This window comes from Sciurus carolinensis, chromosome X (assembly GCF_902686445.1).
Source record: "Sciurus carolinensis chromosome X, mSciCar1.2, whole genome shotgun sequence".
NCBI classification, from domain to species: Eukaryota; Metazoa; Chordata; class Mammalia; order Rodentia; family Sciuridae; genus Sciurus; species Sciurus carolinensis.
The window spans coordinates 62,077,450-62,104,374 of NC_062232.1; the positions used below are offsets into that span (position 1 = coordinate 62,077,450).

Genomic DNA, 26,925 nt, shown 5'->3' on the forward strand with positions numbered 1-26,925 from the left:
TCTTTAATAAAACTGTTATAAGACTTACCTACCTAATTAAGTTTTGTGTAGATCGGCAAACTATAAAACTGATTGATTTTAAAGTAGCTACTATGTACCCCACAATGAGAAAACTGCCTCAAATCACAAAGTCAAAAGCAATTTCATATTCATCTTGATTACTATCTTAGTAATCCTGAAGTTTTCTTTAATCCTCTGATTTTTTAATCAGGCTCCTGAATTCCAAATCTCTTAAACTTAGATACATTCACTAGTATGTACTACCTGAAGATACATGATTGAATTACCTCTATTCTAAAAGCTCCTCCCCAAATAACATGACTGATATTAATAATTTGAAAGCAATACCAGGTATAGTACATTCCCAAGCAATTACTAAAATGTAAGAAACTGATTCAAGTCAGTGTCAAAGGTCTTACCATATAAACCAGAAGAAATCTGAGAGAACATGCTTAGTTAAAGAAAAAGGAGGGGCTGCTGGTTGTAGCTCAGTGGTAGAATGATTGCCTAGCTCATGTGAGGCACTGGGTTCAATCCTCAGCACTAAAGAAAACTAAACACACAAAATAAAGGTATTATATCCATCTACAACTAAAAATACCTTAAAAAACGAAAAGGAAATTAGATAGAAAGTTAGAATGGCCTATACCCAAAGGACTTAAAATCAGCATACTACAGAGATGCAGCCACATCAATGTTCATAGCTGCTCAATTCACAATAGCCAGATTGTAGAACCAACCTAGATGTCCTTCAACTGATAAATGGATAAAGAAACTGTGGGCATATATATATACAATGGAATATTACTCAGCCATAAAGAATAATAAATTATGGCATTTGCAGACAAATGGATGAAATTGGAGAATATCATGCTAAGTGAGGACAAGCCAATCTCAAAAAACCAAAGGACGAATGATCTCGCTGATAAGTGGATGATGACACATAATGGGGTGGGGGAGGGCAAGAATGGGAGGAAGGAGGGACTGTATAGAGGGGAAAAGGGGTGGGAGAGGTGAGGGGGAAGGGAAAAAATAACAGAATGAATCAAACAACATTACCCTATGTAAATGTATGATTACACAAATGGTATGCCTCTACTTCATGTACAAATGGAGAAACAACATGTATCCCACTTGTTACAATAAAAATTTTAAAAAAGAAAGTCAGATAGGATAAAGAAAATCTGAAAATACATTCAAGTCTGCTTTTCTGCTCTTCACATGTGACCACTGAATAAGTACAACACACTAGAAAATAATACTGATAATATGTTTAAAAATACTTATTTTTATCACAAATAAGTGCATGTAAATTGTCTCAATTCGATGCAATAAATTATGAAGTTTTAAGGGGCTTAAGGGAAAGTACACATTGAAAAATTCTGGTGAGGTAAACAAAATACCCTTGAATATGAAAAAATGTTAGCAATGTTTCATCCAATTAGACTCAACCCATCTGTTTTGCCAAGTAACATCCAGGTTATGAAAGACTATTGCTAGCAGTAAAAGTCAGGGTATCAAATTTCCCTTAATATGCCTTTCAAATTTTTGTTTAACCAATGAATTTATGTAAATATCTTTTTTGTGTGTGTACTGAGGATTGAACCTGGGGTACTTTCCCTCTGAACTACATAACCAGTTCATTTTTTTTGTTTCGTTTTATTTTTGTTTTTGTGGAGTTTTGGTTTTGTTTATTTTTTTGAGACAGGGTCTCACTAAGTTGCTCAGGCTGGCCTTGAACTTTGCTATCCTCCTGTCTTAGCCTCCTAAGTCACTGGAATTATAGGTGTGCACTACCACACCTGGTCTAAATAGTTTTGTTTATTTAATTTATTTATTTGTTTTTTGGTACTGGGGATTTAATCCAAGGTCACCTTACTAAAAGCCACATGTCTAGCCCTACTGATTTATTTATTTAGAGATAGGTTCTCACTAACTTGCTTCGGGCCTCACTAAGTTGCTGAAGCTAGTCTTGAACTCAAAATCCTCCTGTCTCAACTGCCAGGGTTGTTTGCCCAGCTCTGGCCTAAATATATTTTTAAAATCATTTCCAGTCCTAATTTATTTAATATCTGGAAGTAATAATTACATTCTTATAAACTTATTGTATAAAATAGGATCCTTTTAAAAAAAAAAGTATTCTACTTTTTTTTCTTTGAACCAGGCATTGAAACTGGTACACTTTACAAATGGGATACATCACCAATCCTTTTTATTTCTTATTTTGAGACAGGGTCTCAACCAAGTTGTCCAGGCTGGATTCAAATTTGTGATCTTCCTCCCTTAGTCTCTAGAGTAGTTGGGATTATAGTCATGCACTACCATGCCAACTAAAACAAAAAGCACTCTATTTTGCAATTTGAAATTCATTCTTTAAAATTTTAAGACATACTCTGTAAGCACTATGCACTATAAAATTATATAATTTTTGAAGAGTAAGAGAAACAGAGGACGAGATCGGCAAAGTGTTCATCCAACACTTTGTTTTGCAAATACATTGTAAGAGCTAACTTTAATATAAATGGTTTTGTGCCTAGATCTCCTTGGGAACCACAACTAGTATTTCTTCAAATGATCTTCCCAGAGATGTCCCACGAGTAATTTAAATAGGGTATATAAATTGAAGTAAAGTAGAACTGGGAAGGGTTGACTTTTTTCTTAATAAAGACATATAAAATGTATAATATCATTACACATTTGGCAAAGAGATATAAGCAAGATATACTTTTGTTTCCTTGTGAAAGCTATCAGAAGGGAAAAGTTTTGAGAAACTTTTGGGAAAAGTAAAATCTTCTGGGAAACTCAGCACACAGACAATCATAGGGATAAAAAACATCTGTACTATATTTTAAAAAGAAATGCTTTTGCCAAGAAAGAAATGAAATGAAAGTCACCTTTTACAAAATGAAAACATGATTATATTTTGCTTTAACTAAAAAATGCCTTAAAAATCTGGATTAACAAACTGAAGAACATAACCGTTTATTTCTACTTCAAATTTAATTTTTATAATCATTCTGCCTTTCTAACAAGTTCAAGAAAGAATGAATCAAGAACATATTTATAAGACAGGGATATTACTCACCCACATTTGGAGGTTTCACATAATTACAGGTAGTTCTGGAGGTCTGCCTCTATGTAGAGCTGCAAAAGCAGACCCATTCCATAGTGTACTCTTACAGTCTGTGTAAAAATACTAAAAGTTAGTCAAAGAATATAGCAGGTTTTTTCTTTTCCTTTGTGCCTCTGAGGCATATATTTAGTTTCAATTTCATTTCTTGGACTATATGTTGACCTATTAAACCATAAAAAAATGATATTCATATATTTAAACATGTCATAAACTAAATTAAAACTGGTAAACACAATACCTTCAGATAATATCCCAAGATAGTTTATCTCTGTGTTGTTTTCAAACTAAAACTTCTTTTATGCCCATTTGAATCTTATGCAACTATGTCACAGATGAATAAAGTTTAGGTTACATTTTCTTCTTGATCTTCAGGCGTATACATGCCTACTCATAACACTGTATAAACAAGGATATGATCAATCCGTGTACAAATTTTCCAGAGAAAATTCAGGCACACTTACACATGGTGCAAGCTCATACTATGGAGTACTTACAGGTTGTGCCATAAGAGATAACACTGCATATCAAATAGTCGTCACTTTTGTCTTTTTATGTTTATAAATTCAAGAAATTTTAAATATTCCTAATAATTAGACTGTAAAACAAAATTATTTCACTGCTTTCTTAAAAGCTTCCAAATTAACTCAATCAAAGAATTTCAATTATAAAATGAGATGCTTAAAATCTGGCAGAATCCAAGTGTAGTGGTGCATGCCAGTAATCCAGCAGCTTGGGAGGATGAGGCAGGAGGACCTCAAGTTCAAAGCCAGCTTCAGCAATTTATCAAGGCCCTGAGCAACTTAGGGAGACCCTGTCTCAAAAATAAAAAATAAAAAGGTGCTGGGGATGTGGCTCAGTGGTTAAGTGACCCTGGGTTTAATCTCTGGTACCAAAACAAATAAAACAAAATCTAGACATCATTTATATAACTATCTTAATAAATTAGATCTTTAAAAACAGTATGCTAATAAAACAAAACATACAAATAAACTGGTTACTTGCCCATAAGTATTTATCTTTCTAAGAGGCATTCCTTTATTTTTTAAATAATTTTAGTTGTATATGGACACAGTATCTTTATTTTGTTGTTTATTTTTTTATGTGGTGCTAGGGATCGAAAGCAGGGCCTCATGCGTGCTCCGTAAGCACTTACCACTGAGCACAACCCCAGTCCCAAAGAGACATTCTTAATGCTTAATTTTACTTCTTTTTGGTCCTAGGAATTGAACCCAGGGACACTTTACCACTGAGCTATATCCCCAATTCTTTTTCATTTTTTATTTACTTTTTAAGTTTTACAACAGGGTTTTGCTAAGTTGCCAGGTTAACCTCAAACTTGTGATCCTCCTGCCTCGGCCTCCCACATCACCAGACTCATAGGCATTTGACACCATACCAGGCTAATTTCACACTTTTATATTTAGAAAATACCACTTTGTATGTTTTACATTCGGGGATTCCATGTTGGAGAAAGTCTATGAAAAACTGAAAATAGCTAAGTAGAGAAACTATTATTCAAAAGTCACTGGTGATTAATATTTCTTGTTTAAATATTTTCAATTATGAAAAATTTACATATAATTTTCATTTACTTGTCATGAACACTGAGACTAGAATAATATTATCAAGACTAATAAAGATTAACAGTATAAAATAATGAAATAATTTTTAAACATTTATACTATACTAATCACAGCAGCAGACTGAGATTTCTACTCCAAAATTACAAAGGGATTTTATATTCTTTTTCTCTAATATTTAGATTGACCAAGGGGCTTCTTTTTAGGTCTCTAAAACTTTACTTGTACACTAAGAAAGTAAAAACACAATGGACAAGACAAAGAAATCTAGAAGAAAATGATTATCAAAAACAAGGGAACATTTACTCTCTCCACTCCCTCCTCTGATAACAAAGTTCAAATAGATGAAAATCATACCTTTGGCATCCCGTAACAGAGACTGCCGACCGACACCTAGTAATGTCTGTACCCCAGGAACACTCTGAGGGATCTCCTTATCTAGTAAGGGACCAATTCGCTCACAAATTTTAAGGAGGTAGTCTGGAGGAATATGTGCATTGGCTGCCACCTAAAATGGAGAAATAAAACACAAGAGGAAAAAATTACATTTGGCTTATAAACATTAATCTATTCTCTTACCATTTCCATCATGGAACAAAGTATAGTTTTAAATATGAAATGAGGAAAAAAATTTAAATATTTAGAACTTGAAATAAATTAAGAAACAGCCACAAAATAAGCACATTTAAATGATATGACAGGGCTGGGGTTATAGCTCAGTGATAGGGCACTTGCCTAGCACGGGTAAGGCACTGGGTTCGATCCCCAGCACCACATAAAAACAAATGAACAAAATAAGGTTAAATTCTTTAAGAATATAAATGATATGACAACATTTAAATGAGATGGCATTCTAACTTACTTTAATGTATCTTGATAAACTAACATGCTTAGCTGTTACTTTCACAAAATATATGTTACAAAGCAGCAAAAGTACTCATGCCAAAAAAAGGCAATGGGTAACACTGTTATTTAGCACTGATGATGAACTGATCAAGAATCGGAAAAGGGAAGAGAAGAATGAAGGAACTTTGGATGGTGTAGAGGAAAATGGGGTGCAAGGGGATGGGGCACAGAAGATAGTAGAATGAAACAGTATTACTCTATGTATATATATGATTACATGAATGGTGTGAATCTACATTGTGTACAACCATAGAAATGAAAATTTGTATCCCATTTGTGTACAATGAATAAAATGCAGTCTGTAAAACTAAAAAAGATTTTAATAAAAAAATCGGAAGAGCTGGATTCTATACAAATGATAAGAATACAAATGCATGTACAATTTGCATCAATCTAACTCAAATACCCTTAGAATTAAGGTGACACATTTGTACAATAAAGTAGAATTAGCTTTCCTAGTAAGTTCAATTTGTTTCTAAAAGGGAATCTAATTAATGATTTTATAAATACCAAACTCTACAAAAGAAGCCATGTAATAACCAACATGACTTGTAACTTGGACTCACTTTTTTAAAATACAAGTAAATTTCAGAACATGAGCAAAGACATAAAAGTAGAAATTAATTAATAAACAGAAACAATGCTATATTTTTAAATCTAAACTAATGATGAAATCCTTGAAATGTTTCATGATACCTAATTATTAAAACAGTAAACAGAAAAGTAGATTCTTAGTTAAAATACTCTCACCTTGACATAGGTCCTGAAATCCACTTCTGGCTAGAATGCCAATTTTTATATGTACTTCATATATATTGCAAAGGATATACATCAACAAGTCAAGAACAACAGTAATACACAAAAGAAAAATTTTGTAAATCAGAGTGACCTGGTGGTCGCTCTGAAAAGAGATTTTGTCTTTTGTTCACTGCCATATTCTTAGCACTAAGAAAAGTCCCTGGTATAAAGAAGTAACAGATATATATTTGTTGAATAAATCAATGAATCAATGAATGAATGAATGAATATCAAAGTAAAGGCTATCTATAATCAATGTTAGAATATTTCTAGAAGAAAAATTCAGATTTTCACAAGGGGACCTTGTTTGCCTTAAAAAATATAGATCAAAGAACTGAAATATATGTATTCAGAATTCTGGGAATATAAGTAATTCTGTTAAGATTATTAATTTTTCAAACTATTTTCTTCTCTAAATTATCTTGAAAAGCTCCTGAAGAAAAAAAAAACAATAATTTTAATCTTTTAAAATAGGTAGGGGGCTGGGGATATAGTTCAGTTGGTAGAACGCTTGCCTTGCAAGCACAAGACCCTGGGTTCAATCCCTAGTACCACAAAAAAAAAATTAAAATAAATACAATAGGTAGGGCCCAGGCAACTATCATAATGCTCAGGAAGAACAGCAACAAGCTTATTTCAGATTTACATCTACAAGTTCTAGCTTATGGTTTGGGTCAAAGTATCAAGCAAATTTATTTCAATTATTTCTCATAACTTCATTTATTTGCAAAGCAAATAACTACATACAATTATATTTCAGGAAAATACACAAGTAATATTAAAATCAAGGTAACTAATGATTTAATCTAAAATATTTTAAACTTCTTTTAGTTGTAGATGGGCACAATACCTTTATTTTGTTTATTTATTTGTATGTGGTCCTGAGGATCAAACCCAGAGCCTCACACATGCTAGGCAAATGCTCTACCACTGAGCTACTACCCTAGCCCTAAAAATATACATTACCTACAAAAACTGATATCCTAATATCCTAGTTTATAATTCTTACCACCTACCTTAGGACTTTTCCTATCATGTCTACATGCACATATAGTTAGTACTATTAAAATATTTGAATGGGGAAAAAAAAACTTTAATGTACTGCATTAGTATTTACAACAGCTATGCTTTTCCCAACAATGTCTTGGAACAACCTGGCTTCTGATATCAGCCATTACTTTTTCATCAAGTAAATGCTATATCAGGGGCTTTATACAGGATACTACTAGATATCTTTATTGATAATTTTCTTTTTTCATCCCCTGACCAACTCAACAGTCACTCACTTGTTATTTAAAAGCTTAACTAAATACCCTAGAAACACAACATATCTAGCAATCTTTGTGTTTATGTGTATGTACACAGTCTAGGGATCAAACCCAGGACCTTGTACATGCTAGGTGAGCACTGTACCACTGGGCTATATCCTCAGATTCTCTGATTAGTACTTTAATTGTATGACAAACTAGTAAATAAATTTCACAAGTTTGATTTTTATTCTATATAACAGAAAACTATTGAATTTCTAAGCAGTCTCAAAAGGAACTTTTCTGTAAAATCAATAAAAATTACATTTTTAGTAGTACTAAAGAAATATAGAGTCTACCAAAAGAATGCAAAAAACAATACTTTGAATTTAAGCATACTGGCTCCTCCTTAAACATTGGCAGGCTTTCAGACTGTATCAATGCAGTTCTTACAATGTTCCTTCTACCTCAAATTTGGGTCTTAGAAGTTTACTTGAATGTTTACTTGAATCAATTTTTTATTAAATTGGAGTTATTTTAAGATGATCTTTTCAGCCTTAAGAACTGTGTACTGGGGCTGGGATTGTGGCTTAGTGGTAGAGCACTTGCCTGGCATGGAGGAGGCACTGGATTCAATCATCAGCACCACATAAAAATGAATAAATAAAACAAAGGTATTGTGTCCATCTATAAATAAAAATATTTTTAAAAAAGAACTGTGTACACTGAGTAGTTACTTTTCAAAGATGTTTTATAAGTCAGGCATGGTGGTGCACGCCTACAATTCCAGCAGCTCAGGAGGCTGAGGCAGGAGAACTTCAAGTTCAAAGCCAGCCTTAGCAACTTAGCAAGGCTCTAAGGCTCTAAGCAACTTAGCAAGACCCTGTCTTTCAATAAAATATAAAAAATGGCTGGGGATTTGGCTCAGTGGTTAAGGTCAACTGGGTTCAATCCCTGATCGTCCCCCCCCCAAAAAAAAGATTTTCTATAATTCTATATTAAACTACACATAAATATAATAGGTATAATTTTTAAAGTATGTACTTAAGTCAGGTAAGGTGGCACACACCAGTAATCCCAGTTACTGGGGAGGCTGAGGCAAAAGGATCACAGGTTCAAGGCCCACCTCAGAAACTTAGCAAGGCCCTATGTCTCAAATAGAAAAGAACTGGGGATATAGCTCACTCAGTGGTAAAGCAACCCAGGGTTCAATACCCAGTACCAAAAAAAAGTCTGTGCTTAAAATATTCTTTCATGGCTTAATATTATAAACAAGTCTTTTCAATTAAAGCTCAAACATCCTAATTTCAATCATTCAACTACATGTTTCTCTCTGAAATATTAAGACTGACTGATAGCACTTATGAAGTGTTTTGAGATCTTCTGGAGAAAAGCATACCCTGAGAACAAAAGTGAACGCTATAACACAAGTATTGTGCTATAAAATAAATCCAATGCATTATAAATTTTAATTGGAAGGAACCTTTTGTATCATCAACCCAACTCCATATCTTAAATGTCTTCATGAATGCACAAGAATCTGGAATTCTGTCCACTCCTCTCTCTACCACTCATATAAGTAAATGAAAATTATAAAGTTAGAAATTAACAAAAAGGCTGCAAAAAGATGTAAACTATATACCTGAATAAACTGAAAGAAAATAAAAAACCCTAAATTATAAACTTTTTTGATAGAAGACTGGCTGTCCTAATGAGCAAACCTAACAACTGAATTCCTACACTTCAGAACCATTATGACAAGTGAGAAGACCTGAGATCCAAGATGATCCTACGTGTCATAATTAGTTAAAAGAAATCCTGCTGAGCACTGAATAAAATGCTAGATAGGTAGTTATCTTGGAAGGACGGTCCTGCACCAAGAGCTACATCTGAAATATAATTTTTCAGGTGGCACTGATATCATTTTTTGAACCAGAGTTTTTAGAAATAATACAAAAAAGTAACTATAAAAGACAAATGTAAGAAAAAATTGTTTATAACTAAGACTATGGCTACAGAGGTAAAATGAAGAAGCAAACAGGGATTGTATGCTAAAGAAGGAAAACAAAACACTTTTTCTGGTATTTTTAAATTATTTTTAGAGAGGAAGATGAAAGAGACATACAAAATTTAGTCACATAATCTTAAAATCATTAGGGACAGAAAACAAAACAGACTTTGAAAAATGAAGCAAGGTTTAACTATATCAATAGAAGTATATATAGAAGCAAGCTACTTTGAAGCCTGTCAGGCTTGATTATTCAGGCTTTAAAATTTACTAGCTTTTACTATTTTTCAGCATTGTGACATAGACTTAGTTATCAATCCTTCCAGCATCCCCAGTGTCTACTTATGTGACCTTGGGCAAAGTTACTTAGCCTCTCTGAGATTGAGCTTCCTCATTTATAAAAAGGAAGTAATGATAACTACCTCATATGATTTGGTTAGGACAAAAACAAAATCATTCACTTGCATTCATTCATTCAGACATCTGAGATATAAGGGATATGGAAAGAAGATACAACTGCTGCCCTAAGGGAACCCATAGTCCCAATGAAGGAAACAAACTAGTAAATAGAAACAAATTAAAGCTGCAAGGGCCCAGAGGTTAGTACAGAGAGCTAAGGAAACAAAGAACAGTACCTAATTTTGCCTGGAGGTAAGGGTTCATGTCCAATTTTACACTTGAAGGATAAGTGAAAATTCAAAAGACAGACAAAAAGAATGGAACAAGCATTCCAGGCAAAGAAAATCGCAACCCCACCCAGTAAAACCCTTTGCACAGTGACTAACACATAATAACATCTTCTCAATATGTAAGTGCTGTCTGCTAATGTTATAGGAAATTCTAAATTCTATCATTCAGAGTACCATCTGATTTTGAAGAAAAGATACACAAATGCTTGTACAAAAAAAAAAACACAAAAAAATAAGTGGTTTTTTTTCTTCTTCACACTCTTTAAAAAATACATGCCAGGGCTGGGGAGATAGCTCAGTTGGTAGGGTGCTTGCCTTGCAAGCACAAAGCCCTGGGTTCGATCCCCAGCACCGCAAAAAAAAAAAAAAAATGCCTAAATAGCCAGGTATGGTGGTGCTCACCTATTCCTGCTACTCAGGAAGATAAGGTGGGAAAAATCACCTGAGCCCATGAATTTGAGAACAGCCTGGGAAATAAAGGGAGAGTCACATCTCGAAAAAAAAAATACACACACACACAAATGTCTACATTATAATTTAATGTGCTCTGTTTAATATTTACAAAAATTGAAAGGAGAGAGAAAACCAGGGCAGAATTGGGGAAGGCAGGCAGGTCTTTTTCTAGTTAAACCACTGGTAAGCAAGGTGGGCTACAAAGTAAGCAAGGTGAGCTACAAAGTAAGCAAGGTGGCAACAATATTCCCCATAACTTTCTTTTGAAAATGTTAATTATTATCCATAGAATTTCTTTTTATTTTTATTACTTTTTAAGATTTACTCATGGCCAGGTGTGGGGACCTGTAATTCCAGTGGCTCAGGAGGCTGAGACAGAAAGATTCCAAGTTTGAGGCCAGTCTCAGCAACTTAGGAAGGTCCTAAGCAACTTAAGGAGAACCTGTCTCAAAATTTATAAAATAATAATGAAAAGGTAAGGGGGCATAGCTCAGTGGTAAAGTACCCCTGGGTTCAATTCCAAAAAACAAAAAACAAAGATATATTCAGGAAGGAGACAGCTAATGTCACCTTCCTAGGTTTAAGTATTACATTATCTAAGGTAAGGTACTTGTCAACAGAGAGCTAAAAGTACTATAACCCTGAGGGCAAATGAAATCTAGAGAAGGACAGAGGAACCACCCAAATTCTAGAAGTTGCTCAGCCGAGAAAACTCCAATGAAAGAACTCAGCACCAGTTAAAAAATTAAATAAATCTAAAAATATATGTACTATAAAACCAGGTACTGAGGCACACACTTATAATCCCAGATATTCAGGAGGATGGCAGGTTCCAGACCAGTCTGGATACTTCAAAAAACTCTGTCTCAAAATAAAATAAATAACTGGGAATAAACCTCAATGTTTCCCTAGAATGTGCAAGGTCCCAAGTTCAAAACCCAATATATATATACATATGTGTGTGAGTGTTTGTATATATATTTACATTAATCTGGTATTATAGTTATATCTTTACAGATATGTCTAGATAATATATAGATATTATGTTTGTATACAGATATATACACACCCATAATTATGTACCTACATGTATATAAATCTAGATATATATACATAAACATATGTATGCAGAGTAAAATGCTTCTAAAAAAAGTTAAGAAAGTTAAACAACAATTGAGGGCCAGCTAACTATAAACCACCATGGTAAATATAAATACCAAACAGCATGAGAGAACACCTTCAACAAGATCACTTAAAATACAATACTTATAAATAATATATAGAAAATAAGTTCAGGATAAGATCAATGAGAAGGAATGAGAATCCCTGCAATTGTTTTTATTGCATAAAAATGCAAATAATACTAAAAATCATTTGATGTATGTTCATTATTTTTTAGTACTGGGGATTGAATCATGGGGTGCTTTAACACTGAGCTACATCCTCAGTCCTTTTAAGTTTTTTTATTTTAAGGCAGGGTCTCACTAAGTGGCTGAGGCTGGCCTGAAACCTGCAATACTCCTGCTTCAAATTCTCAAGTCACTGGGAACAAAGGTGTGTACCACCTTGCCGAGCTAATTCATTTTTTCCAGTTAACACACACTTCAAAACACTAATTTGGGGGGCTGGGGAGATAGCTCAGCGGGTAGAGTGCTTGCCTCGTAAGCCCAAGGCCCTGAGTTTGATCCCCAGTACCGCAAAAAAAAAAAAAAAAAAAAAAAAAACACTAATTTGGGGTTCAATTATTTTATATAGTACTGTTTTACATGCCCCTTATAAAATATTTGGAAAATTAGGAGGTGAAAAATACAAATTCTGTGGTTATAGTTGCCCAGATTTCCATGCACTACCATTCAGCCACTCTGTCCTAATTTTAAAGGTAACTTAAAAGTGCACACCTTCAAGTGCAGCCACTCTGGAAAGCAGTATGGATAGATTCCTCAGAAAGCTTGGAATGGAACCACCATTTGACCCAGCTATCCCACTCCTTGGCCTATACCCAAAGGACTTAAAATCAGCATACTACAGAGATACAGCCACATCAATGTTCATAGCTGCTCAATTCACAATAGCCAGATTGTGGAACCAACCTAGATGTCCTTCAATTGATGAATGGATAAAGAAACTGTGGCATATATATACAATGGAATATTACTCCACCATAAAGAATAATAAAATTATGGCATTTGCAGGCAAATGGATGAAATTGGAGAATATCATGCTAAGTGAGATAAGCCAATCTCGAAAAACCAAAGGACGTATGATCTCGCTGATAAGCGGATGATTACATATAATGGGGCGTGGGAGGGGTTAGCATTAGGGTTAGGGTTAGGTTTAGGGTTAGGGTTAAGGAGGGTGGCAAGAATGGAGGAAGGAAGGACTATATAGAGGGAAAAGAGGGGTGGGAGGGGTGCGGGGCAAGGAAAAAATAACAGAATGAATCAAACAACATTACCCTATGTAAATTTATGATTACACAAATGGTATGCCTTTACTCCATGTACAAACAGAGAAACAACATGTATCCCATCTGTTTACAATTAAAAAATTAAATTAAATTTAAAAAAGTGCACACCTATAATTGGGAGGCTAAGGCAGGAGAATCACAAGTTCAAGACCAGCCTGGGCAACTTAGGATATCTTGTTTCAAAAAGGTGGTTGGGGGACCAGGAATATACTTCAGTGGTAGAACACCCCTGGTTTCAATCTTCAGTACCACAAAAAAAGAAACACACACACACACACACACACACACACACACTCATACACACACAAATCATACTAATATTCAATTATAATAAAGATGATCACAGGAAAAAAATTTGTAAGGCAAATTTACAGCATCCAAATTCTTACCTAAGAGCAGTTCTCTTTACTTTTCCAGTATCATCTCATTTGTACTGAGATGACAAATTTCCTAATCTCCAAAAGAATTTTAATCCTTGAAAGTGTATTTCCTAGCTAGCCTTGGGTGGCACAAGCTTACAATCCCAGATGTTCTGGAGGCCAAGCCAGGAGGATGGCACATTCAAGACTGGGCTCAGAAAGTTAGCAAGACACTTTCTCAAAATATAAATAAATATACACACACACATAACACACACGCATATAATACATACATACATACACACATACGTAAAAAGGTCTGGGGAAGTAGCTCAGTAGTGGAGTGCCTCTAGGTTCAATACCAGTAAACACACACATACACACACACACACACACAGTTTCCTAGAACCCAAATGTAGAAAAAAAGTCAAAAAAGGGAAGGACTGACCCAGAAAAATAGCTACAGATAACAGGTTTAGAGAACAAAAGTATATACCTGACTCAAGAACGTCAGGAGTCAGGAATCCTGGTTTCCACATATTAATTGCTCTTTGCCATAATATCTGTAAGCATCATTTGCACACTATGCTGCATTGGGCTTAAGCAGCACATGCTTTTTGGTTTCCCATGACACATTCTGTTCTTCCAAACTATGGCTGTGTGTCCACATGGCAGTTAATAAATCACACATACTTAAATTTTTTCAATACTTAGAGACTCAGTGACTATGCTATCAGAACTCAATCATCATTCAGTTGTCATTCAGTTGTTATAATAGACAATTTAAGCTATTACTAGTTATTGGAGAACAATAGCTGGGTAAGGTAAGAAAAGAATACAGGTATGTCTGGAATTCAAATACTGTTTTAAATTACTTGGTGAGGATCAAATGACATAATGTGAAAACATTTTTAAACTTGAATGCTTTACATGCAGATGCAAATTCTTGTAACATTTACCATTGTAGATACATGCATTCTTTTAAAAGACATTAATGAACATAAAAACTTGACAAAAGGTTTTTTATAAATACCATTAAATTACTTCATGTCTTTTGTATATAAAATCAGGGTAATACAACCTATGTCACTGCAAGCATAAGCACTAACTAGTGCTTTCAATTTTATGGATAAAAATCTTGAACAAATTTAAATGTAACAACCTAAAGATAATTATATCTTTGGTTCAGTCTTATGACTGATAAGAAGACTCTTAAAATGGCTCAAAAATCTTAAACCATGTCTTATAATAAGCTTCTAAATCATAACTTCAATATATAAAATTTAATACTAATGAAAACTATTTATACATACAACACACACACACACACACACACACACACACACACACACACCCTTGGAATACTCTGTGGTCCCTGCTCCAAGGAGGAAGCAATAAAACAGCCAACAATTCAACAAGGTCACCAAAAATGAAAGGACATCTGCAATTATTTAAATTATAACCTTAAGATAAGTTGCAAGCAGCAAATCTATTATAACAGTCAACTAGATAACAGAAAATAAAGAAAAATAATTTGCCCAAATCAAACTTCAGAAACAATCACAATTTCAATGCTCTTTACTGTTATTTAAAATTCTGGAAAATTATTAGTGTTTTATTTTGAATGCCATATTCAAAAAACTTACAATTCAATATGAACTGTCAAACATTTCATGTACAGACTCATTTTTTAAAGGCACTTCAGATCTAAATATGTCAATACATGCCTGCTGGTAACTTTAACAAAAAATCACCTTCCCTTTTGTTCCAAATTACAAGTGAAACACTACATCAGATGAACATCTAAGAAAAAAAGGGGAGGGGGAGGCACGGAGTTCCTAAGAGTAAAGGTAGTAATGAAAAGTTGAAGATATACAATTTATCCTTACCTTAATGGTTTTCAGGATTAATCAAGCTAAGCAGTATAATGAATTCAAAGTATATATATGAACAGACAGGCAGGGTTTTTGCTTCATATATGCAGTACATATAGCTATACAGTTCCAATTTAATATGTTGATATTACTGTTTATATCACCACTTCATTATGGATTTATATTCTTTCCTTTTCATACCTCAAAATAGTCCTTAAGTTTGAGGTATTGATATATAATTTAGTAAGTCAAATATATCAAGATTATACTATTTATTAATACTTAACCCTAAATTCCAATCTAAAATATATACCTAAATCAAAGACCATACTCCATAATTTCATTATTCCAATAATAGCACTTTTAAAAATACGTACCAAGAAAAATTAGTCCATCTTTTGCACAATGAAGCCACTCAAAATTAGAGGTCAGATATGAAATAATTTTAATCTATACCTGATGAATCTAGCAGTTAATTTAATACTGCACACACAGTTCTTACCCATTAAACTTCTTTTCCTTCTGTTCAAATTCTCACTCAACCCTGCCCCTTCTTCAAAGAAATCCACAGGTAGAGAACAGACTTGAGACCACAGTATCAAAAAGTAATAATATCCCTTGAAAATCTGCATTTCAGTATGAAAAAATTAAAACTAAATTCATGATATAAAAATTACATGAAAAACAAAAAGATGCACTACTTATCTAAAGTATACATAATGTTCAAACAGTAGAAGAAATTCTGTATATAAAATTTTAAAATGTGTAAGGAGAGATGGGTATGGAAAAGCACACATATAATTACAGCTACTAGGGAAGTTGAGACAGGACTATCACAAGTTCCAGGCCAGCTTGGGCAAATTGTCTCAAATTAAAAACAAAAATGGCAGGAGATGTATCTCAGTGCTTTCCCAGCATGTATGAGGCCCTGGGTTCAATGGTCAGTACAGAAAAAAAGTGTAAGGAAGGGCTGGTGGAGCTCAAATGGTAGAGCACTTGCATTGTGCAAGGTCCTGGGGTTCAATCCCTAACACAGAAAAAAAGCATAAAGAAATATTAAAACAGAAAAGAATCAGTAAATAAAAAAGACAAAAGGTTATATAAAGGATATAAATGGGTTAACAAGAATTCAAAATAACTGTTTAAAGGTTATGCCTCATTAGTAATAAAAATAAGACTTTAAATCAAGGAGGGGGGCTGGAGTTGTGACTCAGTTGGCAGAGTGCTTGCCTAGCATGCATGAGGCACTGGGTTCATTTCTCAGCACCACATATAAATAAATAAATAATAAAGGTACATTGACAACTAAAAAAATGTTTTTAAAAATTTAGAAAAAATAAACAAATAAATAAAATCAAGTAGGTTCTGTTATTACCTATTAAGTCACCAAAAGACTAAAAACTGTAATGAAAACTAACATTAAGATGCTAGAAGTTGACATTATAAATTAGTACAGTTAGTCTTCTGTAGAGCAATCTTACAACATATGACAAAAGCATTTTCAACTGAAGAACCCCTTGACCTGATAAATCCACTTTAAAGTACAGAAAAATAACTCAAGGGATGCAGGGTGAAAAAGACCATCTAGCCAAGCAAAACTATAAGTGAAAAACTGAAAATAACAAATTTTTAACTGGAAGATGGGATCAAAATATAACATCTTAGATATAACTGAATTTTCTCTTACCATTAAAATAATGATGACTATTCAATTACCCAAGTGTGTGCAAAAGTATAAAGCATAAAATATACTGAGAAATATAAAGCATTAAATGAACATTGATTACGTTTATGTAAAAATTTGCCTTTATAATATAAAGGAAATATCTAGTAAGCTGACTTTTTTACTTAAATATCCCATCAAGTTAGTTTTTAAAAACTCTTTTTAAACCTCTGCATAAAAAAGACCCACCCCTGTATATACATACAGACTGTAAGAGGCACAAAAACATTTTCAATAAACCTCAAATTTAAACTGTTTTTAAAGCAGTATGATAATTATATGTTAAAACATATATTAGTAGGCACTGTTGTTTTTGCCTTTTGAGGGGCAGGAAGAACTGAAGTCCAACAAAGAATCTGTATAAATAACCTGGTAATACATAGTTTTTCAAAAATAATTTTTATATTATTGAGAAATTATTACCATTAATAGTACAGATGTCTAGTTTAACCTTGTCACGATTCTTATATCTTTGGTGATGTGCAAGATAAAAAAATATTTAATGAGTAGATTGGATAATAATCAACAATATGACCTCACTTGTAATACAATACAAAGATAAATATCAAAATAAACACAAGTAATTTAATATTGTCCAATTTAAAGCAAATTTTAAGTCATTTTGTTTATATTTAGTCTACCAAAATACTCCAACTTTAACTTGCCTGGTTTTCCACATTTGGATCTTAGTTAATGGAAAGATAGTTGAATTTGGATTTCAGTAACATCACTCATTTGTTTCATTACTTTACAATTCACTATGCCTATGGTTAATACAGAACTTCCTCCCCAAAATAAAAAGGACCACCTTTTTGTGTCAATGCTGAACAGAAGGTGCATTTACACTATGAATTATATTTGTAGGAGAAACAACAGTCAATCCAATACCTTTGGTCTTTAATAGGGTATGTTCTATTTTTAAATATGCCCATTGTCGTCTCCTTGTAAATCCCAAAATCATATTTCACCAATTCTCAAAAGGTTATAATCCGTAGTTTTTATTTAGTGAAAATGCATCTGTATAAATGCGATTTATAGATGATTTAATGAGCTATTTTCTATGATCGGAGATATACAACGATATGCTTTTATTCGGTAGTCTATTATCTAAAACTAGCAAATTTTGGAATTCACTCGATGCTCCTTATTAATTTTAATTGTGTCGTTTCTCCTAGTCCCGGGTCCGTCAACTCCCCTTCTGCGCCCCTTCTCCCCCTCCAAAAAAAAAAAAAAAAAAAAAAAGACCAAGCCTGGCCTCAGTTCCCGTATTTCAAGCCAGGACCAACCAGAAACCAGTTTTCTTCCACTAATCCGGAACTCCGGGCTGTTACCAACGCTGTCATTGGCTAGCGTCAGTCCTTGGTACGTGCCCCAAGATAACCCCCTGGTTTCTCTCCCTTTTCCCCCTACAATGGGCCTTCCCCGATGTTTGTAACATTCATAATCCACAACAGGGCACCTCTAATAATCAACTCATATTCTTCAAAGTTTTCGGGCAGAAACAAGCAAGGCTGAGGGGAAAGCTAGGTACCCTTTTCTCCGACTTGCGGGGGAGGGGGAAGGGGCAGCCGTCCTTAGGCTAGGCAACAAGCTCGGGAACCTGGTAGGCAGAGGGGTCTGGGGAGGGTTGGGGGTACAAGGTGGGGAGGGAGTGGAGAAAGAGTTGGGTTAAGTTGAAATGAAAACTTTACTCACCAGATCCTCGAAGCTTCTTCGGTGCTCTTTCCCCTCCCAGTCTAAGCGGCGCGGAATCAGCTGGGGGCCGGAGGAAAAGAAAAGGGGGGGGGGGGCAAACGATGAAGGCGAAGCCTCCACTCCCCATCAAGTGGACCCAGATCCTCGACCCTTGGCGTCTTTATTTCTCTTGTCCCAGTACCTAATGCCTCAGAGGTAGACGGGTGTGTGTGTGTGTGAAGGGGTGGGGGGAGGCCGAAGGGGAGTATATCCTGAAAAACCGACTCCCAAAGACATAAAGAGGGGGCGAGTTAAGACCCCAGCGTCGTACGCCCCCTTTGAGAGAAGAAACCGGTTCACCCTTGTGATAACAGCTATGGGTGCCCATATAGAAGCCTCCCTCCCAGCGCCTGCCCTCCGCCCTGGACTTGCCCTCCCCTTCCTCCAGTCTCACCCCAACCCTCCCCACCCCTTCCCGAAGGGGCTCCATACCTGATGCTCCTCGAGCTCCTGCACTAGCACCTGAGCAAAAGGGAAACACGGATATGAGGAGCAGTTCAGATCACCAACCCATTCCTCCTTTCCCACTTAGAACCCAGCCACTGACGGTAGGACTAGTCAAGGCCGGCCTTTCCCTCACCCTGAACGCAACTGCTCTCACCCCGCTGCCTCGATTTCCCCACTGGAACCATTCCCCACGACTCCCGAATCACCTTCTCCCTCTCACCTGAGCGGATTTGTTGCAGGGTCCGGACTGCAAGAACCTAGCGATCAGGTAATACAGCTCTGAGGAAGAGGGGGGGAAAAGAGGTTGAGAGGAAGGCAAAGAAGAGAAATAGAAGCTTTTTCAAAAGAAACTGACAGCCATCGCGCTAAGACCCCATCCCCGTAGCCTCTGGACACAGCTACCCACCGGCTTCGATCTGGGTAGGTGCCGCCGCCATCCTTTTCCCGAGGGGGTTTGAGGGGTTCGCTCCGGAGGGGTTGGCGGGGGCGGGTGGGGGCGCCGCCTCTATTGTGGTGAAGCCCCCATGCCTGGGAGTCCCGCCGCTTCCGCCGCACTCCTCGTCCCAGTTTCGGTCTCTCTCGGATTCATCGCATCACGTTTCGACCCATAGATATTCTAGCCCAAGAGCTGAGGAGGCGGAGGAGGAAGGAGAGGGAGAGAAGAGGAGGGAGGAGCTGAAGTCGCGGAGGGGTGGGCGGGGGCAAAGGGGGTGGAGAGAGGGGAGGGTAAAAGCGATGAAACAAGCCTGCAGCACTCGCTGATCGCCGCCAGAGGCACTAACACAACTGCCTGACTTTAGCTCTTCCAGAGGGCCGAGGGTTGCCTAGCTACAGCTCTGGAAAGGAGAAGGAGGTGCTAACTGACAACGGACGCTCTGGCAACCGCCGTAGAACTCTGTGGTGGCGCTGGCGTCCGCGAGCTCTGGAGTCGTTTGCCATTCCTGTGAGGGCAGTTGGGCCCTTTCCGGTAGAGGATTCTTCCTGCTTGGGTGATGAAGGACTTGTAGGGGGCCGCCTGGACTCAACAGCCTTCATGGGGCACCTAAGCGATTTTGTATTTTCCCTCCCCCACCAACAGGAGGCTAGCCCATAAAGGGCATTATGATTGAGAGAGGAAAAAATGGTGTTTGTACCAATTGAAAATGCTGTATTTACCAGTCCCGAGTATGGTGCTAAAATTGTTAAAAGACTACGTAAAATATCCTCTGATTCTGATAAAGATTGCAAATTTGCAGTCAACCATGAAGCATTTTACCCCTTCTGAAAGTTTAACATAAGCTATATGTCCCATTCCTATAGGATAGCTTTCATCGTGTTTTCAAACATTGCCAGACTACACTAACTTTATTTTTAAATATGACGTAATTGTGGAGATTTGTATATGCAAGGTAGTTTTCCACAGATTTGGGACAACATTTGTTATTTAATATGTAACCCCCACTCCTAGTACAGCATTGTTTTTTGATCAAAGTGATTGTATGATAATTGACACAGATACAGTAAACTAGGTCTCTCTGTCCCTACTTCACTTACATCCTGTTCCCACCCCACCTTTAACTAAAATAATTAATAAAAGCTGAACCTAATGAGGCCAGAAATGTTGTTTGAGTTGTGTATATTATGTTGAAATACTCAAATTTAAAGTTGCACCTTCTAAATTTAGGGTATTATTAGGAATTTGATTTTCTCACTTATAACTCAGGCATTGACCACAGTGGGTCTAGAATTCCATTACACTGACATGAACTTCATCTAAGTTGATTATCTCTCTCTCTCTCTCTCCATTTTTTTCTCAGAAAGCAATAAATACATGGTAATTTTAGGTTGATAGGTTTATCTTTGATTTGGTATGGTACTTGACAAAACAAATACCATTAGCAAAAATTAGATAATGAAAAGATATATAAGACCTAGATAAATCATTACAAGTGGTTTAGCAAAATACCAGACTGAATAATTTATATAGTTCCAAGTAAAATATTTTATCAAACCATTACAAAGTACTAAGCACCTTACATGCTTTTACCTCATTTAATTCTTACAGTGACCCTAGGAGTAGATTAGAAATTTACTCCATTATACAGATAATAAAAATGACTTTAAGACTTTGGATCCCTAACATTCTGTGAACATTATTCCTAACCTGTAAAGTGCAAGTAATAAATAGTACTCTCCGTGCTTCACAAGAATTGCTATAAAAGACATGTGACAATATGTTTATGTCCAATTTCAAAATTTATGTGGCACTGTTGTGTCAGTCTGGGTAGAGAAGAAAGAGGAAAACTATACAATAATTAGAACAGAAATTTAAGGGGAAGAATTATTAATGACAAGAGAAGATTGGAGTAATGAGGTATTATCTAATAAGGAGTAAAAAGAACTCCAGAGAATACAGAATAGAAGATATATAGGAGACATAGGAGATAAAGGTGATATAATAGCCAGTACCACCTAGAACTGATACAGAGCACCCTCTACCCCTACTCTACACGCAGAGCTAAGATTCAGATTTTGTTGAAGATGCAGCTGACAGGCTTGCTCACTCAATAGCAGGAAAGATAACTGTGGTGACTTACAGGTGGAAATTGCTAACACTTCAAACTCTGGAAATTACTGGAATTTGGCCCACTGGAACTTGATAGAAACTCACCCTCTAGAATCATCCCTCTAGGGCTCCTGAGAAAGATGTTCACAGGGAAGTCTCAACAGAGGCACTTTACTATAAAACCACCAAGAGGGAGGATACCAGAGGAAGTTGCCTTGTACTACTGAAACTGCACCACAGAAACCAGGCACAAAAGAGGATATACATCTTTAAGGAGCAATTTACCCAGTGAGCACTTCCAATGCAGGAAGCAAAATCTTCTGCACTATCTTTCCAGTTTACTGATAAACTATTGATGACAGCTAACAAAAGGAAAAATATTAAAATGACCCAGATGCTTTATTCACAAAGCAGTGAGAGGGTGAATTTGGAGATGATAAGCAACTAATTGATGAAAATGGCATAAATTATCTGCTGGTTTCTTGACTGTAATAAGATAGATAAGGAAGTTATTGGAATGTTCATGTTCACTTAAAATGTATTTGTTGTTCAGAATTAATGCTAATTAATTGAAGCTAATACTTTAAAGATTTTATAACATTTTGAATCACTAGTTTTAACTCTGGGGCCAAAGTTTTAATTGGGAAGACAGGAAAAACTTCAAAAACTACAGCAAAAAATGGATTTATGTAGAAAATATTCTATAACGTTTACTTGGTAGGAGTATTATTTTCCTAGGGCTGCCATAAATCAGCAACTGGTTGACTTATAACAACAGAAATTTGTTCTCCCACAGTTGTAGAGGCCCAAAATTCAAAATCAGTGTAACCAGGACCATGATACCTCTGAAAGCTCTCAAGGAGAATCCTTCATTGACTCTTCCATCTTCTGGTGACTCCTGGCATTCTTTGGTTTGTGGCAGCATAACTCCAATCTCCTCCATCTACACATGTCCTTCTTCCTTGTATGTCCCTTTGACAAATCTTCCCTTTTTTGTGTGGTACTATGGATTGAACACAAGGCCTTGCACATATTACAAAAGCACTCTATCACTGAGCTGCACACTCAGCTGTCCTTTTCTTATAAAGACACCACTCATTGAATTTCAAGTCCACCCTATATCCAGGATAATCTCATCATCACAACCTTGTCTTAATTACATCTGCAAAGGCTCTACTTCCAAGTGAGATTATGTTCACAAGTACTGTGGTTAGGAAATGGACATGCCTTTCCAGGGAACAAAATTCAATTTACTAACTATCCTTTATTTTATACTGTTGTTTAAAATAACATTTCCAAACAAATCAGTTTTGGTGCACTGTTTATATTGAAAACAGTTTTCCCTAGGAAAGCAAAAGAAAAGAAAAAAAAAAGATAAGAAATTCCGAGATGGAAGATTAACGTAACAAACTCTATAACTAAATACATGTTGTTTTCTAATCTCAGCTTCTTTAAGAAAACAAAATTACATAGAATGATAAAACATTGCATATATTGTAATGTTAATATATTTAACATACTTCTTAGGTTTAAAATGCATAAAAATAATAGGAAAAGGGGGAAGCGGAAATAGGGCTGTTTAAAAGTAACATTTGTATAACTCATAAGAACTAAGTTAATATAAAAGTGAAGTATATTCTGATAAGTTAAGAGGTATATGGTAAGCATGAGAACAACTACTAAAAAAATGTAGTGAAACAACCATTATAAGTTGCACAGCAAAATATTTATTAATGCAAAAGAAAGCAAAAAAGGAGAAACAGAAAGACATGAGACATATAGAAAACAAAATTGATATTGGAAATGTAAATCCATCTACATTAATAATAACATTATATGTGAGTGGAAACATACCACTTCCAGTCAGACAGCATGAGTTTTGTGGACAAGCTCCCAAGTGAAATTAATGAAAATTAAAATACAAGCAGCCATCTAATTCTCTGGAAATTGTCCTAACGACATAAAACAAATGACAAAAATCATTCGAGAAAATTTAAAACTTTTAAGAACTGATGAAGTCTGTAGTATTTGAACCAAGACTCAATCTGTCCCAAGCCTGCCCTCCCAAACCCAGTGTAGAGGAAAATTCATCTCCAAACCAAAATAGGCAAGAATGGAGGACACCTAATTTCCCAGTGGAAGGCAACTTCTTTCCTGGAAGGGGCAGGACAATAGCATTTCTAGTGCTTCCCCAGATTACTTGTTACTGAGGCAAAGTGCTAGTCTAGTGTAGACAATAGGTGGTGGTTCCCTTCTACTCAGCTGTATACATGGGACAAAACTAGATGTTGGATGTGGTGCCACCAAGTATGGTAGAGTCTCAATTGCCTTTGACATGCATCGAGGAGCAGTAGATCCATGAGAAAAGCAAGCCAAATGACCTAGGGCTACTGCCCACTTCCTCTAGCAAGCACACATCTTTCAAAGTAGGAATATCAAAGAGAAATGTGCCATGTCCCAGCCCTTAGTCACCAGAGTTGTGCCTCAGAGATTTTGCTCTAGGGAAAAAGCTCTGAATATCTCCCCAAAGGAAATGACTTTATTTGCAATAGAGTGTGGAGAAATTCAAGCCTATGAATGCTTTAGAAAACAATGAAGGTTGTGGTAAAAGGCAACTGGGAGGAAATTGATTGATTCATTGGAGTAATAGGCTAAACTGTGGGCCAGCTAATTTGCTAGAGAGAAACACAGGAAAAGGACACCTGGGAAGAGCCCTCCAGGAGTCAGACCAAATCTCAAAACATTGACCTAGAGAAATATCCCTTCAAAGGAACCCAAATTTGACTGGCTCTGTCAGAAGCAATTTATCCCCCAGGGCATTGTTGAAGACAATAGGGCAGTCAATCAGCAGACAACTAGTGGGGTTTAAGAGCTGAATGTGGTCAGAGAAAAAAAAAAAAAAAAAAAAAAAACAAAGAAAGCCCTCACAACCAGTATAGTTCAAGGATGATTATATGCATGCTCAAGACTTCACCCACTGAGGAGCAACATCAGGGGCTCTACACAATGAATTAGCAAGCGCATGACAATAAAAAGACCAAAAGTAGCTGGAACTAGTACCTAGGGTTGCTACAATATATTATCTGAAGTACCCAGTTTCCAATAAAAAATTGTGAGACATGCCAAAAAACAGGGAAGTATAAACCATACGCTAGAAATAAGCAAGCAGTAGAAACTGCCTGTGAAAATGAGCACATGTCAGATTTAACAAATTAAGTCTTCAAAGTAGCCATTATAAATGTGTTTGAAGAAATAGGAAACTGATTTAAAAGTAAAGGAAGAGCAGGGACCGTGGGACATTCTTGTAATTCCAGCAAATCTGGAGACTGAGGCAGGAGGATTATGAGTTAGTGGCTAGGCTCTGCAATTTAGTGGGACACTGTCTCAAAATTAAAATTAAAAAGCATGGGGGGTATCTCAGTACTAGAGTGCCTCTGTGCTCAATCCTCAATACCAAAAAAGAAAGAAAAGGAAAAACAAAACTATTTGCAAATTGGTCATTAGATTGATATAGACTATGAACTCTGAGAAACAGAAAAAAACTGATGAAATATGAAAAGAAAAAAATGAAGAGAGTTTCAGAGAAATGTGGGGCAAAATGATATGTATCAACATATATGTTATATGGCAGTCTTGGAAGAGCAAGAAGGAAGCAGAAAAAAAAGTATTTGAAGAAGTAATGTCTGAAAACTTCCTAAATTTGTTGAAAAACCATAAACCTCAGGAAGCTCAGTGAACTGCAAGTAGGATAAATGCAGAGACCCATAAACATACATATAATAGTAAAAATGCTGAAAGTCAAAGAAAATTTGAAAAGCAGTAAGAGAAAAATGACTCCTCACTTTTAAGGAAAGATTAAAAGCTGAATTCCCATAAAAAACTATGGAGAACAGAAGGCAGTAGGGTGACATTTAATGTGACCAAAGAATGAACACATCAAACGAAATTATATTTTCAGCAAAGCTAACTTTAAAAATGAAGGTAAAGAAACCTGGCAGGGGGGCACATGCCTGTAATCAAAGCAACTTGGAGGACTGAGATAGGAGGTTCGCAAGTTCTAGACCAGTCTCAGCAATTTACCGAGGCCCTGTGTGAAATCCTGTCTCGAAACAAAAAATCAAAAGGGCTGGGGATGTAGCTCAGTGATAAAGCAACCCTGGATACCACAGTACGCCCCCAATGGAGATGAAACAAAGACATTTCTAGATAAATAAAAACTGAATGGATTTATTGCTCCCAGAATCTCAAAAAATACTAAAGGAAGTTATTCTTTGAGCTGGAAACAACTGAATTCAGAAGGTTCAGTACTGCCCAATTATCCATGGGAGATACATTTCAAGACCTCCAGTGGGCCCCAGCATGGTGGCAAATGCCTGCAATCCTAGCGGCTCCGGAGGCTGAGGCAGAAAGATCATGAGTTCAGGAGTCATCCTCAGCAATTTAGTAAGGCCCTGAGCAACTCAGCGAGACCCTGTCTCTAAATAAAATATAAAAAGGGCTTGGGATGTGGCTCAGTGGTTAAGTGCCCCTGGGTTCACTCTCTGTACCAAAAAAAAAAAAAAAAAAAAAAAAAAAGTTGCCAGGAAATGCACAAAAATTTCAATGTAAACAGCTTGTTAGTGGATTTTTATGTTCTACTTTATATTTTTCCACTTTTTCTAATTTAGTCTAGGCTATTTTTATAATCAGAAAAAATCTTTTTTTATCAAAAAACTATTACCTGACAAAAAAAGAAGTAACTTTTTATTTGTGAAAAAAGGAAAACACTACTTCATGATAAAAAAAAAAAATCACTCAACAAACTAGAAATAAAAAGAACTCCTTCATTCTGATAAAGGACATTTATGAAAACCCTACAGCTAATATAATACTTAATGGGGGAAAGATAGTCTTAGTTTTATCCGCCCTTAGATATCAGGGACAAACAAGGATGTCTCTTCATCACTTCTGTTCAACTTTTTA

At 35.8% G+C, this 26,925-nt stretch overlaps 1 protein-coding gene and 1 long non-coding RNA gene across 3 annotated transcripts in view; one reads left to right on the forward strand and one right to left on the reverse strand.

Annotated features, from left to right (window-relative positions):
* Brwd3 (bromodomain and WD repeat domain containing 3) overlaps window positions 1–20,045 on the reverse strand; it is a 138,145-nt gene extending 118,100 nt beyond the window's left edge. The window contains 7 exon segments of the mRNA XM_047536000.1: window positions 3,086–3,112; window positions 3,115–3,183; window positions 5,071–5,221; window positions 18,933–18,992; window positions 19,404–19,433; window positions 19,639–19,697; window positions 19,825–20,045. Of these exon segments, the coding sequence (XP_047391956.1) occupies window positions 3,086–3,112; window positions 3,115–3,183; window positions 5,071–5,221; window positions 18,933–18,992; window positions 19,404–19,433; window positions 19,639–19,697; window positions 19,825–19,855 (427 nt within the window). The 5' untranslated portion in view covers window positions 19,856–20,045.
* Window positions 18,944–20,960, forward strand: LOC124971955 (uncharacterized). Of its 2 annotated transcripts, none has more exons than XR_007106406.1 (3): window positions 18,944–19,127; window positions 19,658–19,838; window positions 20,219–20,960. It is a non-coding gene; the product is annotated as an uncharacterized LOC124971955 (long non-coding RNA). The 2 variants fall into 2 exon arrangements; XR_007106405.1 differs by lacking the exon at window positions 18,944–19,127 and adding an exon at window positions 19,405–19,519.
* Window positions 20,961–26,925: the final 5,965 nt, after the last annotated feature.